This window comes from Perna viridis, chromosome 10, assembly GCF_037379345.1.
Source record: "Perna viridis isolate PV_CMFRI_1.1 ecotype Kerala chromosome 10, ASM3737934v1, whole genome shotgun sequence".
In the NCBI taxonomy this organism is placed as follows: domain Eukaryota; kingdom Metazoa; phylum Mollusca; class Bivalvia; order Mytilida; family Mytilidae; genus Perna; species Perna viridis.
Window position 1 is genome coordinate 8,484,808 of NC_142454.1, and position 17,506 is coordinate 8,502,313.

At 31.9% G+C, this 17,506-nt stretch overlaps 1 protein-coding gene across 2 annotated transcripts in view; it reads left to right on the top strand.

Annotated features, from left to right (window-relative positions):
- The window catches only part of LOC148604397 (sister chromatid cohesion protein PDS5 homolog A-like), a 30,844-nt gene extending 15,589 nt beyond the window's left edge, over positions 1-15,255 (top strand). The window contains exons 17-34 of one of the 2 annotated variants that reach the window (XM_088549846.1): positions 126-216; positions 538-607; positions 853-976; positions 1,308-1,463; positions 1,798-1,866; positions 2,572-2,708; positions 3,275-3,398; positions 3,801-4,005; positions 5,029-5,143; positions 5,440-5,572; positions 7,519-7,641; positions 7,941-7,991; positions 8,397-8,572; positions 9,392-9,859; positions 10,101-10,271; positions 11,919-12,071; positions 13,160-13,286; positions 13,619-15,255. In XM_088549846.1, the coding sequence (XP_088405972.1) occupies positions 126-216; positions 538-607; positions 853-976; positions 1,308-1,463; positions 1,798-1,866; positions 2,572-2,708; positions 3,275-3,398; positions 3,801-4,005; positions 5,029-5,143; positions 5,440-5,572; positions 7,519-7,641; positions 7,941-7,991; positions 8,397-8,572; positions 9,392-9,859; positions 10,101-10,271; positions 11,919-12,071; positions 13,160-13,286; positions 13,619-13,651 (2,526 nt within the window). In that variant the 3' untranslated portion in view covers positions 13,652-15,255. The remainder of the gene's footprint in view (positions 1-125; positions 217-537; positions 608-852; positions 977-1,307; positions 1,464-1,797; positions 1,867-2,571; positions 2,709-3,274; positions 3,399-3,800; positions 4,006-5,028; positions 5,144-5,439; positions 5,573-7,518; positions 7,642-7,940; positions 7,992-8,396; positions 8,573-9,391; positions 9,860-10,100; positions 10,272-11,918; positions 12,072-13,159; positions 13,287-13,618) is intronic. The other variant, XM_088549847.1, reaches the window with a different exon arrangement.
- The last annotated feature ends 2,251 nt before the right edge of the window (positions 15,256-17,506 follow it).

Genomic DNA, 17,506 nt, shown 5'->3' on the forward strand with positions numbered 1-17,506 from the left:
GCCCCAATTTTTTAGGGGCAGGAGGGTTTTGTAATAAGTTCTGAAAATTTGAAATTATTGTTATTATCCAAAAGAAATAATGGCTTGATTAATAACGCTGGTATTTTTTTTCATTATTATTTCAGGTTCTGTCCCTCACTTATCCATACTTTTTCAAGTCAGAAGAAACATATGAATTACTTTTGACATTCATGAAAAATGATGATGAAAGTGTTGGTAAGTTTGTTAATTCTTTCATTTTTTTTTAGATTGAAGTTATGAGACTTTTGTTTTAAAAGTTTGTTATTGTAGATAACCTTTTTAGATGAAGTTACAAGACTTTTGTTTAATTTGTTATTGTAGATCTGTATATTTTGCTGTTTATTGGGTAGGCATCATTCTTGATATTGTCATCAATTAACAAGTTTTTAGCAGTTAATGTTTGGTTTTCTGAATATATAAAAATATAGTGTGGAGTTCTGAGAACATTGGTTTATCTACTGAATTTTATTTCTGTCATTATATATTTTGTATTTACATATATTTTTATACTTAAAGCCGATTTGACCCTGCAGATTTTCAATAATGTGGGAAAAAATCTACAGAAGGACTATCCTAATATATATTCGTAAGTATACAAGATTAACATTCTGGAGTGCATTGAGATACTTCTAAGTCAAGAATGTGTAATTAGATCAGTAGAATTGACACATTAATAAATTAGTTTTGAAATTACATGTAACATCTTACTGACAATTATACCCTTCAATACATAAGCCATATTGGATAAATATCTTGAAATGTTTATACTGTTTTAGGGATATTAGTTATGTTTGGTGCATTTTGTATGTTATCTCCTTTGATTTATTGTAGGAGTTTGTTACCCTTGGTTACCAGTGCTGCCAAGTTAGGTAACCCTAAACAGTGTAAACATGCCATAAGATGTATTAATATCATCTGTAAAAATAAAGAGGCTATTTATGGACAAATTTTTGAGGTAACTACTTATTGACATTAAAAATTATTTTTATACATATGATTTTAAAAAATGTGTTCATCTTATAATACCTGTAAATTATGTGTTTTGTTTTGATTTGAATTTTCCTACATGTACTAAACCACAGTGGTTTGGGTTGGTTTTTTTTTGTCAACAGCTATATATGGAATATTCTAGACAACACAACATCTTATCCAAAAGTTTCTACATTAACTTAGTAAACAGTTCTGCCAAGGAAGTGTTCAGTAAATAATTTGTTCTAATCACCTGAAATATTTAACAGATAGACAAAAAACGTGGAAGCATGCTATTGGTCTACTTTCTTTTCCAGCATTACAAAAAATCACTTACCCCTGAGTCAGCCAACTTCATCACAGCCATTGTAGGAACAGGACATATATCAAAGTTTTGTCCTGAAGAGTTTGCTACTGATATAAAGTCAATAGTCTCTAAAGTTATTGTCAAAGATCTCTTGATGCAAGATAATGTAAGTATCGTAATGCTTTCCTTCTATCTTTATTGTTTAACATCTGTGCAGTTTTAACTCTGCATGCAGAAAAATATACGCAAAACAGGCATCAGGACAAAAGCCCTCCCCCACCCTAAGATATATATATGAATCATTCAAATATTCCAGAATATACCACATTAAAAATAATACAAAAAAAACCTTCAGAATATTTAAAAAAAAAAAAAAAAAAAAAAACATAACGACAACCAAAAATATGTTTTTTACACATCTAGCATATTATGAGATGGGGGGCTTATGTCCTAGACCCTGTAAAATGTAATATATATATATATTTAAACTTTCATTATAGACATTTGGCCCATCCACAACAGACAGTTGGTATTCAGAACATCATGTTACAGAGGAAACTATGGCTAAGGTATAGATACAATGTAGTTGAATACAATCCTCATTACAATGTTTATAGGAGTTTCAGGAATAGTGCTTTTTATACACTTGTCAATTTTAACGGGACTTATTCTGGTATACTGCTGTCCACCTATCAGTTGTCAATACTTCTTACAATAATTTCAAAATGCTTTTTCAGACAATTTAAATAAAACCTCATTCAATTATTCAAATTGATGGAAGAAAGCTTTGTTTAATTTTACTGTAATCATGAACATTTAAGTTTTGAATTATGAAACTTTTTGCATTTAAAAAATAGGGGATGTTTTTTTTTTTTCGTGTTCTTACTGAATGCCATGAAACTTTAGGGTATTCTTTGTATCCGTGGTTGTTTTCTATGAAATTTCAATTTCATGTTCTTGATTTTTTCCACTTTTTCATAAAAAAGTGGTGGTTTTTCCTGTTTCACGCTCAGCCAATGGGCAAATCATGCGCTCATGGCACAGCTCTTTAGTGGATAAAGAATTGCAGGCAATGTGAGGTAGTTTCGGAATTTCATTAAGAATTATAGCTTTTTTTAAAAGAACACAGAGTTCATAGATGTTAGGATAATTTTATTCTATTATAAGGACCCAGTTTCACAAGATGATTTTCTGTAATGCTAATTGACCATGGCTTTTTGCATTCCCAGTTGCTAAAGACTGCTGAAATTATCAAAAAAATGTCTCTGTTTCAGTTACAAGCCATGAAATTGTTGACACGGTGGTTACAAGGACTGAAGAGTAATGCCAACAATTCAGGAACCTCTACACTTAGACTACTATATACAGTTATCATTCATGAGGGTGACCTCATGGAGAAGGGCAAAATTAAGTAAGTTCCATGTAAATAGTCGCTGTAAATAGAGCAATATTAATGTGCTTCAAGCTTCTACGTGTAATTTAGAACTTAATTCATTCAATTTACATTTTGCCATAGTAAGCTAACATCATTTTTTTTCTTATTTCAACTAATCTCTTGTGTGTATAAATGGTTGTTGTTTTCACTCTAGCAATTTATTTCAGAACAGATTATTTATTTGAACCAAAATATGATATGACCTGGCAAAACAAAACAAAACAAAATATAAAGAAAAAAAAACATTAAAAGTTTAAGTGGTGAATTTTTGTATCAAATTGAATTACTTCCCTTGATCCATTTATTTGAGTCATTTTATTCCTTTAAGTTGTAGTAATGGAATGATGAATAAGTATATATGTGAATTCTACAAAATTTGTATGACATTTAAAAACTACTTTACAAATTACTTTTGGTTTCTAGAAACTATTTTCACCAGAGTTTAGTAAGAAACTAGCTATAAAAAATCATTTAAATTGATGGCAGGGGATCCTGCATGTTATCTCATTTGTTTCTGAAATCTGATTTGTTTCTGATTTTAGTAAACCAGAGTTAGCCCGACTCAGGTTACAGGCAGGTTGTTGTATGGTAAAGTTAGCAGAGGAGAAATGTTACTCCGACATTATATCACATGAACAATTTCAAGCTCTGGCATTACTTATGAATGTAAGTTTGAGATTGAAGCCATCTTAGACTAGCTTGATCCCTGAAAACAATTATTACTTTTCCTTCTTTGTTGATTTCTGTAACATTTACACACACAGTCCTTTTATATGTGTAGGTCCTGTTTTTTTAACCCAAAAAGATGTATGTATATGTTATTCTTTTTTTTTCTGGTAATTTAAGATGCACATTTTCATCCTGGTGGAGTTGTTGTCCCTTTGATAAATACACCATACCTTTTCTTTTTATATGTATTTGCAAAAGTTGTATGGAATGTTTTCAGACTCTGGCAATAACAACATCAACATTTCAACATTTGATTTTAATGGCTAATTATTGAAAGGGAAAGGAATCCCTTATTAGTAAAGACTCATGGTGCAGCTTAGTTTTTTCTCTCTTTTACAGGACAGTTGTTACAATGTTCGTAACATATTTTCACAGAAGCTCCATAAAAGTCTATTGACTCTAAAACTACCATTATCCTACATGTCTATATTTTGTCTGGCGGCTAATGATCCTGCTAGAGAAAGGCGGACACAGATCAAACAGTCCCTTCAGATCAATATCACCAAGAGGAGGGAATATATCAAACAGAACCCATCACTTCAAGGTAGAAAAAAAATAATTGTTTGCTATGCTATATACAGTAAACCAACTTATTTTCCCCAATTTTAAGTAGCAGTCTTTAAAAATCAGACAGAAGGTGATTCATACATGTCAAAAACCCACCAAATGTGCAGTTTTATTTCATCTTAAGAAAAGGCTTAAGACCACATAACCAGTATTAGTTTTTCATTTGGATGTTGTGCTTTTAAGATTAAATTGATAAAGATTGTACATGAAATTAGCACTTTGCAAGAGTTAAGGTTCTTGATTTGGTTTGAATTGATTGATTTTAGTGGGAGTTTGAAGTTTAGTTTTCATATAAGTACAGATCTTAATACAGAAAGGACTATTGTCACATGACCTAGCATTGTTTGTTCCTTGGATTTGTCTACAGCATGAATCACCAGTGTCTGAATTTTATATGGACTGGTACTTAATAAAAAAAAAAACCTGAAAATGTAATCACTGTGAATAAGTGTTCATTATATAATACATCTTTAAGAGAGTTTTAGATGCAAAACCAAATTGCCTTGATACTGGATTTACATCCTAAATCGTGAATAGAAGTAGCCACGAAAATTAATTAGTTTACATGACATGATTTCCAAGAACAAACTAGGATTACTTTGATTAATAACCACTGTATCAACAACAAAATTAAATCTTCAGCAGTGTTCTAGGATTGTCCAGAAATTGAGGTTTCCTCGGAAAAAATCCATATAAAATCAACTTTCCCAAAGTCAATGACTGCTTTCCTAACAAAACAAATCCTTACAGCATATGAAGTTTTCAAACTTGTCATGGGAAAGTGTAACTAAGTACCTAAATTAGCTGCTTTTAATAGATCTAACAATATTTCATCGGCTGAAGGAGCACCTTATATGATTTAATTTTAATGAGACTGAATATTGATGATATGTTAAAAGTATAAGTCCTGATGATTTTAAATTGCTCAAAAATGTTATAATCAGGACACTTCTGTGCAATAAAGGGATTCTCTGTTGTAATCTGGTTACTTTTTTTACAGCAAGAATGTTCCATCTTTTACCAGACTATGTTTTACCATATGCTATACATTTACTATCACATGACCCTGATCTCAAAGAGCATGATGATGTTGATGCTCTCAAAAACATCAAGGAGTGAGTATATGAAATCAAGTTTTTATGGCATTTTAAAGCACACTTTTATTGGAAAATGTGGAAATGGGATATTGGAGAAAAAAATGAAAATACAGTACTTGTAATTGCCAAGATTTTTCTCTTGAAATTAAAATTCATGAATTTTGCTGTAATCTTATAGAATAACACCTCTGCTGTAGTCAAATTTGTCATTATAGTTGGACATTGTCATACATGTTGCATGTAGATTTAATTTTTTTTTAAAAAGTTTTTTAGATTTCGCAAGTGGAATAAAATATGACTTTGTATACTTCCAGATGCCTTTGGTTCATAATGGAGCCATTGATCACCAAGAGTGAAGATTATAACTACACATTCTTTAGAAGGATGATAGAAAATATCAAGCAGACAAAAGATGCACAGGATCCTGATGATGAAGAATCTAATATGGTATATATATGGTGATTAGTGTTATGAATGGGGAAACAATCTGTATATCAAAAAGGTACTTTAAATAGTATCTAGATATCCTCTTTATAAAACAGGTAGTACCATATTAAGGTATTTTCTTTCATCCTACATGTACAATCTACATGTAGTTACACTTTTTAGTATAAGTTTTTGGTCATTCATTTTATGACTTAGAAATATTATGAAGAAATACTGTATTTAGGTGTGTATTATGTACACATTTGTGATAGAAATCATTTCCAAAGCATGGGGGTGAGTATTATGCATCAATATATGAGAATTGGCCACAAATGAAAGATAATGTATGAGAGAAAAAGGGATTACCCAATATAAACAAACTGGAAGTGAAATGTTACTGAAAGAAAGTTATCTAGTCATCAAATACCTCTTTAAGTATTGAATTTTAAATGATATTTTGTTCACATCATGTTTTAATGTCTTAATAACATGTTTCAGACAAAGGTTGTACAATCTTTCTTTCTTGTAAACACTGTAGAAATTAAAATGAAACAAAAAACCGAAAAGTAACAAAGTCCTTTGTTGTCATACCTTTCTTATTTTATGATTTTGCAGCAGATAATGAGTATTTGAAACTTTTTCTTTTTTCATTTCTAACAGTTTTCTTCTTTTAAAGTATATTTTGAAACAAAAATTGTAAAATTTGAGTTACATCCAAAAGACACATTGTCTGATTTCCTGACTTTTGTTTTGTTTGATAAGCCATTTCATGTATCCTGTGTCATTTTTATGATGTTTCCAAATTAAGTTATCCAATTTATGTAGCTACTGATCTTTACATGATGTTTCAGTATGAATGTAAGTTTCTTTCCTTCACATTTTTGTTGAAAATACCTCGTCAAGGTAAATTAATTGACCGATCAAGTGCTAACTATTGATCTTATGTTTTACAGTTTTCTACTGCAATTTATATCTCATAAAACTTTTTCACATGTTTTGACCTTCAAGATTGCACTACATACAATACATAAATGCATACTATACACACCAAAATACGGTAGATCTGAGTTAACTGTCATTATTTTATTCCAAGTTTTTATTATACCCTCCACAAACCAAATATGAGGGGGTATGTAGGTTTCACTCTGTCCATCTGTCCGTCTGTCTGTCTGAACTATTTTCTAAACAGCTTGCAGCATTGTGATGAAACTTGTGGGATATAACCAAATAGAGATATGCATGTTGTGGGGAATTTATGTTTTAACAAAAATTGTAGAAATGATGACTGTTGAACCTAGGCATTTTTCAGCAAAACTTGGTCAGATCTGCAACTCCTGCTTAAGAACTAGCAGGGTTGTTATGAAACTCATTGGGGAGTTAAATTACCATATTGGGATGTACATATTGTCAGGAACTTATATTTAAACTAAATTTTAAGTCATATTCTGTTATTGTTATGTCAACATAAAAAAAAAATATATTTGATTGTTGTTTGCAGTTGGTTTTTTTTTTAAATGACAGCAAAATTGTTTGTCAAAAGTGCTTAGTCTATCCACCATGAAAATTGTGTCCAATATGAATAATTTGTCCACATTGGTTCCCAAATGTACAGGGTTCACCAGGCTGTTGTGGGTATTAGTCCCGTGAGGGACAATATCTAGTTTTTTTTCTCCTCATTGAGAATTTCCTGTTTTAATGAAATACCCTTCATGTGCAACTAGATAAGTTTATGTTGATAAATTATGCATAAGTATCTCAGCTCCAAATGTATGGATTAATTTCAAATTTGGTGTGCAACTTCATATAGATGTGGCATATGTTGTAAATGATTTTGGTTGCTGTCTGATATCAACCTTTCTGTACACGTGGGGTTATGTCCAGCACAACACGTGCAACTTCATGTTCTATATAGGTAGTAAAAAGGAAAGGTATTTGTAAGTAACTAAAGTTTTGTTTTTTTTTTCTAGAAAATGTATGCAGTTTGTGATCTTGCTTTGGGTTTACTGAACAGTAAGAGTGGAAATATTACACTGAAAGACGTAACGATAGAACCAAGGTTATCAGCCAAACACTTCACAAAGCCTGATAGGGTAAGTTACATTGGATGGAAGAAGGAGAGGTGGAGATCCTGTTAGAATAGACGGAGGGATATTGTTTTATTTGTAGGGCTGTGAAATTCTCATTTTCTATCTCCTGTGACAAGTGAAATGCGCAGGGAAAGTTAGTTATGTTTTCATTGCAAGATTGATGCTTAAACTTCCTATGGAAGGCAGAAAGTTTCTAAAAGTATTCAAAACAATTTCCATAATTGTTTTTGTATGTCAAAGAATTTTTTGAGAATTGAATTTTGAAATTTATTTAAAGTTTTCTTATTGTATTAACATTTCAGAGTTACAGCAATACACAGAACTATCTACCAAAAGAAATCACATTTGATAAGGTATGTTGTTAATTTTGATAATAAGAAATTGTGTTTACTTGGCCTAATAAAAAACTTACAGTCTTTTAGTGTTGATATGGTTAATATAATGTCATTTAGGAGTAGGATTTATAGAAATTGCTCCTTTTCAATATTTCTGTTTGGCTTTTAAATGCATTTATTTTTACCTTTAAGTTTCATTTGTAGGTTTGAAATGTGTATTATATGTTTGTGTGTGAATTGAGAAATACTATTCAGTATTCTACAATTAAGGTTAATTATTCAATGTCACTGTTTTAAATATACATATCAAGTATGTTGATTAATGGGGATATTCATTAAAGATTAGGTATATGTAAATCTAAAGTATACTCTCACTAATTCTAGCCTGTCAAATAATTTGATCAGTTTGGTTTATGATTACAGAGAAAAGGTGCTGCTGCATTGTTAGAAACTACTACTGTAGGAAAAGCCAACAGCAGTAAGAACCAGACCACTGAAATTGTTGTAGAAAGTCCTGGTCCAGTTGTGAACCCTCATCCTATCACACCTAAAAAGGACAGACTACCAAAGACTAAAAAACAGGATGCCAGTGTTAATAGGTAAGATCTTATCATATTATAAATAACAGTCTTTTGATCTTTTTATATATCAAAGAAACCTGTGGACACAAAAGGTTGTAAGTGTAAAACAGGAAGACCATAGCCTGTATGTTCTCAGCCTCTGTGTACAGATTCTATACTAATGTACATATTTAATGCATCCCCATAAATAAGGTACTAGTTTAACCTTTGTAGGTTACATTATTTGCTGAATTATTGTAAGTTGAAATTATTGACTACCTGTTTATGGTCTATTGTTAGAAAGCTGAGAATTTAATATTGCCCTTCCTTCCTTCTGTCCGTAATTTCTTCCTCTGTATATCCCTCCATTACACAGGAGGGGACCCATCTCTTATCTGCTACACCTCATACACCACTGAATGAAATTGAATGAAACTTACATAGAATCTTTATTACATGTTCCCATTGTGTACCGCCTGTTTTTAGATTATGGTCGAAATCAATTTTGGAGTTTTACATAGCACAACATGGACTTTGTCATTTGTGAATATGGGAACATGGTGGACCTATCTCTTATCTCTTACTCCCCCTACATCACTGAATCAAATTCTTAGAATCTACTTCATATTCCTATTCTGCATGTCCTATTTTAGATTTTGATCCAAATCAATATGGACATTAAAAGAGTTCTGCTGGTATTTACACGAATGGCAAGTTTGATTGAACTTCTACATTTCTGAACGTAGTTTTACTTATCCCAGATAAGGCACTGGTTACATCTCAGGAAGGAAGAAATGTATCTGCAGTTGTCTGCAATTTTTTTTTTAAAGTTGTATAAAAATTAATTAAACATTTTAGCTCAGAAGCAGAGAGTTCACCAAGTTCAACAGCTGAAAATGTGAAGAAAATGAACAGTGAATCGGTTCAAACCAATGAACCAAAGAAAAAAGGAAGAAAACGAAAAGTTGACAGCAAAGATGAAAACAAAGAACCTAAAGCAGCTAAAGTGCAAAAACAGACAAAATCCTCAGGGAAAAATGTGCAAAAAACAGTTGACACTGAAGAATCAGACAGTGACGAAAGCTCAGTGACTAATTCAGAATCTCAGGACTCACAAGATATTCCAAAACAAAAGAAAAAAGGAGGTAAAAATGTTAGTGATAAAAATTCTAAGTCAAATGTACGGACACCACAAAAATCAAAGTCTTTAGTGAATGGTGCAAAATCGACTACCCCATTACGAACAACTGATTCTCCAGGAAGTGGACGGAAAAGGAAAGCAAATGATTCTAAGGATAGTACACCAGTGAAAAAGACTAAGTCAACGTAAGTATATTGGCCTGATTAGGCATTTGTCATCAATACAAAGCTAATTACAAATAAAATATCCATGGTTCCAGACTGGAGACATTTGTTGAAAGTAATTTGCTCCATGTCTTAGTAAAGCACATCCTTTTCCAACTTTTGCATCATACATGTGCATTTCACAAAAACCTACTTGCTCATTTTCAGTTCTTTTTGTCTCAATAAAATTTCATTTGCCTCAGAAATCCTTATTTTGTTTCAGTCCTGTTTTAAAAAATCTGAATCAATCATTAAGTGACATGTCTTCACCGACAAGCACACCTGGGAAGTCACCAGGGAAATCATCATCATCATCAGGGAAATCATCCACAAAATCCACACCCTCATCATCAAACAAGTCTTCTCCCAAGAAGTCACCTCATGCCAACAAAAAGTAAGAGCTTGTACTATGTTCACACTTGTTTAATGTTACATAAAGATTCAGCATCAGTTGAATTACTTGTCTTTATTTCTGAAAGTTATTGAATGGTCAGTCACCTGTGACTCTATAATACTAGCCAAAAGACTTGTTGATTGCATGAATTTAATTACTAACATATTGCTTGGTTGTTTTGTGTTTGTTGTTTTCAAGCTTAGTATTAAGTATTATGAAATACACATCAACGATCAAGTTTGAATTTCAGTTTGATTGGATTATTTAGGCCAAAAAAAAAAGTCTGTTTCGGGTTTCACGACTGACCCTAATACATTTTTTCTCCAAAATTGGCAAAATCAGTAATTTCCGCCAATTTCCATTATAATACAGATCATTTCCGGTAAAACTGAAAGTACGTTAAAAAACGCTAAGTAGCTTTGAATAGGAGACTTATTTATATCATGTAAATCCAAGCGTAAATACATTAATAGGTGTGTATGTTAAAAATTAAACTTTCTACTTAACACCATACACTTTCATGACTTAAACATGATGCTGTTTTACAAAAATAGGCTCAACTTTAGTGGAGAAAAAATAAAATGAAAATGCTGACCGGCCTACCCTATTTTTGGGAGAAATGTAACCCTAAAGAGACATTTTTTTTTGGCCTTACACAAAAGTTGTGGCCATTTTCAGTTTACCCTCAATATTTTTTAGCTTTATTTTTGTCAGTGTCAGTGTCTTGGGACACTGTGTTTCTGTGTGTTAAATTTAGTTATGGTTGACTAATTGTTCTGAAATCTTAATATGATTTTCTTAAGCACTAAAGGAAGGTTCTAATGTAATTTGGACTTAGTGACACCTAAAGTTCTAAAGAAAGGGACCAAAATAAGGTGTTACATTAAAACCCATGTGGATTGTTTGGTTTGTTTTTTTTCCAATTTAGAATTTTTGTTTTTTATTTTGTTCTTTATTTAATTCGGGTAAACATCAGATTTTATGTGTTTGGACTGTTTTCAAGTTATAGAGGGTCGAAGTTGGACAAGGCCCAAAAAATTAAGCTATTTAATTTGTTGTCCATTTTAAAATCCCTGCTTGAATTTTTCCATCAGATTTCAGTTATCTCTTATGGTTTTTGAGTTACAAGGGGTCAAGGGGCCACACCTGCAAAAAAGCAACTTTTAAAATTTTTCTTATTGAATTCCTCCTTTATATTATTGCCTGTATTTTTAATTGTATTTCAGATATCTCTTACAGTTTTTGAGTCTCCCCTTTTCAGGTTCCTCTCTCTTCTACTTCCTGTTTACCATTCTACTCTGTGTCTCCTTATTCCCAGGTTGAGTGGGGTGTTCTTAGCATGATGTAGCGTGCAACCCCTTGTGAAATTGTTAGTTATTCTTGAATTACAAGCTTAAAATTTTAATTCATCAGCACTCAAAACTGTTATAGATTAGTGTGGTTGAAGGTCCATGATCTAGGACCTTTGAAATTTTTTATCTAGGTTTTAGACCTCAAGTCTTATTCGTTGACACTTTTCTGAGGAATTTTGCTTTTTTGCTACTTGACCATTGTTTTGAAACTTGGAAAATCCAAGGACTTTCCACTCTTAAAACTAATTTGTATTGGTTTTAAAAATTGTGATCAATGTCTGATTTTTTATTGTAGAGCTACAATCACCCGGAGCAAAGTAAACAGATCTGATGGAGAATCTGACGATTCACCACCTCCTGCTGATAAAACTAAGAAAAATGTTAGAAAAGCACCAACAAAACAGACTAAACTGGACCAATTTAGTGTGAAATCTTCAACGAAAAATGTGTAAATATTTTTACCTCGCAGACTTACAGTAATATTTATATTGCATCATGAATGTCTCAAAGGATTGTTTTATGGAATCGAAGTTTTCCATCAAAAGTTTTTTGGATGTGTTAATCTATATGAAAAAATATGACCAAATTGGTTGGAATTGAACTCCATCCATCAAATGGACGGGAAAAAAAATCAAGCACCTGCTATTTTGTATTTATTCACATTCCAAAAACTCATTTTGTATGGTGACATTCCTTCAAAGTCTGTCGAAGTAAGTTTAAAAATAGAATGGAGTTCTATTCCATCAAAAGTTTCTTACACAGGCAAATATCATAGACAAACATTTTAATGGAAAATTTTGATTGTGCAAAAAGGCCTAATGTTTTTGTTGAAAAATTTGAGGACTACTTTTGATTGTGTAAATGGCCTTTAAGTTAGCCAGCTTGGTAATTGAAGAATTTTTTTTAGAAAAACCAATATTATAAAGGCTGAGGAATTGTAATTTTTTTCTGCTAATAATGAAATGTCTTGCTAAACCTTCAAAGAAACTTTTTGACCATATGCCTTCTTCAGTTTCCTCTGCGTCTTTTGTTTCCAGTGTTCTGACATCACAGTCACATGATGACATACTGTTGTGACAGTTGAGATTTTTGTTTTTCTGATTTTATGTTCAGCCCAAAAGGTCATGACGCTGATGTCACAACACTGAAAACAACTGAAGAAACAGTAATTGAAAGATGTAGAAATTGCCTGGAGAGGAAACTGAAGAAGGACAATGGCCAAAATGTTGGAAAAGCTGAACATGACTAATTACTACAAGGAATTTCAAAACAATAATTATTTTTTAAATGGAAAGAGAAAATTATATCTACACTTGTTTGTTTATAGGAATCACTTGGTCTGAATTTCATTATTATTATCTAGACTTAAAATAGATTTTAGAGTGATTTGGTTGTTGTCCTATATCTGTTACCTGTTTTATCAGCCTTCCTCATTCTTCTTCATTATGTGGAACAAGCCAGGATGTACCTAGCATAACAATGCATGCAATTTAATATCTGACTTATTAAACTGCTAAATACAAACTTTCATTATAGACGGAAAGGTAAATCTATGCCTAATGGTACATCTGATGCTGATAGTCCATCTTCAACAACGTCCACACCTAAATCAGGGACATCAATACGAGTGAAAGCACAGGCAAAAGTACAGACTCCAGAAAATGTAAGAGGGAAAACCATTTGTTATTACTTAAGTACCAGTCCATGTGAAATTCAGATGCTGCCAATGGTAGTAATGATGCATAGTGTAGAAATACTCACTAATCTAACAATGCTGACAATCCTTAGCAATCAATTGTAAAATAGCGATATCAAACATCTAAATATTTCGAAAACGAGGTCAGAAAGTCACATGATTGAAATGAGGTAATTAAAGAGTATTATTTAATAGATCAATTTACCAAATCTGAAGAAATATCGACATAAAGATCCTGTTTCTCCTTCATGCATGTAGTTAGATCAAGATTTAAATGATAACTCATATTATTCTTTCAGACAAAGAAGAGAGGAAGGCCAAGAAAGACCTGAAAATGCTGTAAACAGACATATATTTTTTAACAAATGGCAGCTAATTCCAAACCACCTCAGTCATCATAGAAAGCTGCATCTCTTAGACCGTCCACATTTAATGGTTACAGAATCTGTTTTCTTCTGTTTATTTATAAGAATTTCCATGATTAAAGTCCTCATCAGCCATACTATAGAAAAGATTATCTGGAATTTTTTTTTTTCATCCATCTTCCAAAAAATTTCAAACCACTTGATTGGACATGGCATTACATTCATAAAAGATTTCAACCATAATTTACTGAAATAAGGAACAATACAAAAATTAAAACTTTGAATTGGTTGCTGATTAGACAAGTAACAGAATTTGCCCGTCATGTCATACAAACCAGCTCTTTTCCAGAAGAATGTCATAGATAAGTTGTAGTAAAATGATTGAGATAACATAAAGTATTTCTACAGTTAATTTGAAAAATAGACAAACTGAAAGCTTCGACTAATTTGATGAATTGTGAAGTCATTTGTAATTGTTTCTTAGTTATCAAATGTCTGGACTTTTTTTGAAAAGGATAAAATTTTCTTATAAATGCTGAAGAAGATTTAGGTTGAATTTTTAAAAATATTTTGTGAATATTTTGACTTTTACAATTAAATGGCAGTATTACACAATCTGATATGAATCGGAAATTATAATTGTATTTAAAAGCATTTTTTCGGTCAAACTGCCAATGATATGGATGCAGTTTAATTTTTCGCTTTCTTCCCCATAAATCTTAAGTTCAAGTGTTGTGATCATGTCTCCATTTCTTTGGTGTAAAAACCAATATTTTCTTCCTATTAAGGAATATACCATGATAGCTAGCATATAAAACTGACATTTGACCTGGAAACTCAGTTTGTTCTTAGCTTATTTACAGTCCTGTTTACCCCTACTATTTCAGGGTAGTTTCTGCAGAATTTTACTGCAAATTATGCTGTATGGACTTGAATCTCTCTGTAATACCTATGTTGAAATGACAGAGTTGAAGATTTCACAACCCTTTTTCATAAAATACGACTAAAACTATACTCGGCGTCACATAAATAACATACTGTTAAAATTTGAATAAAAATATTTTCTACGACTTTATTGACACCTACCGTCGTTTAAATTGTCTGAAATGACTTGCTCATTCGTTTAGCCAAACGGCTTCTCCCTGAACAAGTCGCTTTTAGCTTAAATCATGCGTAACAAATCCTTACGGGAAAATCCCATACTAATATCCGCCATGTTGGTTTCTACGGGACGATTTGTTTACAAACGAAGTTCGTAAGTTCCCGTCGAACTCCGGTGACAATCGTCTGCTTGATTAACTTCTCGGTATTGTACGTTGTTCGCGTAAAATAAATCCGAGATATCCGAAATAACGCCGAAATGCATTCTGGGTTCTTCGGTTTTTGGACAAACCATTTAAACGTAAACAACATCTCCTAGCAACCCGATCACTGTAAACATGGCCGACTTTTTACAATGTAAATATTGGCACCTAGAATTAAAATCTGACCGGAATTTAACGATTCAATGTTTAGGGAGAAGCCGTTTGGCTAAACGAATGAGCAAGTCATTTAAGACAATTTAAACGACGGTAGGTCTCAATAAAGTCGTAGAAAATATTTTTATTCAAATTTTAACAGTATGTTATTTATGTGACGCCGAGTATATGCTTTGTCTTCAAATAGCATAAACAGGTCTGTACTTGTCTTGATATAATAAAGTCTGAAGACTGGAAATTAAAAAATTGGTTTGTTGTTTCCCTGTAGTTTTTCAGTACCATATATGACTTGTTGGAGCTAGGAAAGGAAAATAAAACATTCTTCTATATGTTACCTGACAGGAAAATCTCTCTGTATGGTGTATTTTATTTCAGGAAATGTTGAGATTTTTTCAGCTGTGAGGTTTTAAAATTGGCATCCTATCCATATTTCAGTGCGTTCAGTCTTTTTTCACCTTCAGAGTTAAGGAAGCAAGGAAAGCCATGTTTTTAATGTATATAAAATCTATTTATTTTCCCAGGACTGATACATGAAAGTCTTGAATGTTTTAAATGTATAAGTTTTTGGAAGTTTTTATTTTTATCCATGAATTGGAAACTTCATGACATTAAATGTTTACACCATGAATTAGTTATTAGACTTGTTTACTTTATTTACCTTTCTTCAAAATTAACCCCTTTATATTGGCAATGATTAAACTTCTTGATAAACATCATCTCCCAAGTCCACCCTCGCTCCCTCAAACCCCTGACATCACTCATTCATATTTAGGGGGTATCGTCCAGCGCCATCTAGTGAGTTACCTAAATTTAACCTGAATCCAAAGTCCAATCAAATCTTATGTAATAGAAACTCTTCGATATAACTTACAAAAATGCTACATGCACATAATGTCATTATTTTCGCTAAAGACTCTAAACAGAATCTAGTTACCATTTTTGGTCATATTGAATCATTTGTGACATCTTACAACAATCAGTTACTCGTATCATTGTTTACCTTTCCACAGACATTTTATGTCAAATAAATTTTCATTGGTGCTTCGCACCCGGAGAAGCAACCAATCGGAATTGGCTGGACGATACCCGCAAAATATGAGTGATGTCAGGGGTTTAAGGGAGCGAGGGTGGACTCAAAACCCTGACTTGGGAGGATGGATAAACATGTACAAAATAAGGAATTTTTATTAACTTGAATTGACACAACTATTACACAGCAATAGATCATGCAATTAGATTGTATAGTACATGTACTGTTAACTTTAGATTGTATAATGCATGTACTCTTAACAGAGATTGTATAATACATGTACTGTTAACAGATAAGAATCATCATTATATTTGTTTTAGATCAATTGAATTGGTCAGGAACAATGCTTATTGTACATCTGTGTATGCACTTCCAGATCATGGAATATGGACATTCATAAATCAGTTGATTTTATATAAGTTTTATGATGTAAAATGTTATGGGAATTTCTACTTTTCACATTGAAATGTCCACTTCAAAAGAGTCAGGGTCCATATCCAGAGCATGTTGTGGTCTAGGTGCAGTTGTCATTTTAAATTCCTTTCACATTCCTCCCTTTAAGTTGATCTATTGTAATGGTAGAAAATAGATATAAACTGGTCAGTAAAGGCCTGAAGCATTGTATAGGTCTCTTTCTTATAATTTGTTAATTTGAATGCCCCAGAGTAAGTGCCTGACACAGTAACAGAACTTAGAATCTACTGTGATTTTCTTGATCAATGGAAGGCACTTGTCACCAATTAAATTATTGTAAATCCATTTACCTTAACGCACTGTATATATGATCATGTATTGTACAAATAACAGATAAAATTGTTCATGCATCAACATTTCTTTGTTTCATTGTTATTTCAAATCATTATTTTGATGTAGAATAAAATTCTAAAATTGATAACAATATTTTTGTGTTTTATGCCTTTAGGGGTCTAGTGTTGAGTTATCTTGCTATGTGTATTACACTATACATACAGATGTACAATTTATTAAGATCATGATTTAAGAGAATAAGCTGCTTTAGCTTGATGGGTTGTTTTTTCTTGTGTCATGGTGAAAAAAAACTTCCCTAATAGGTTTTTGATCCATCAGGATCGAATGACCTTATGTCACTGGTTTATGCCAGTAACTTCCCTACTATTTCTAACACCTAAAAAATATAGTTCAAATGTAATTTCATTTTATATCATTCAATAACTCTTTTATAACCAGTTAATATCTTCCTGGCAGTTATGCAGCTCAATAATATTCTATTATTTCTGAAAATAAATTCAAATGTAGTCTTCAAATCAACTGAAAATTGAGGGTCACCTTTTTGTG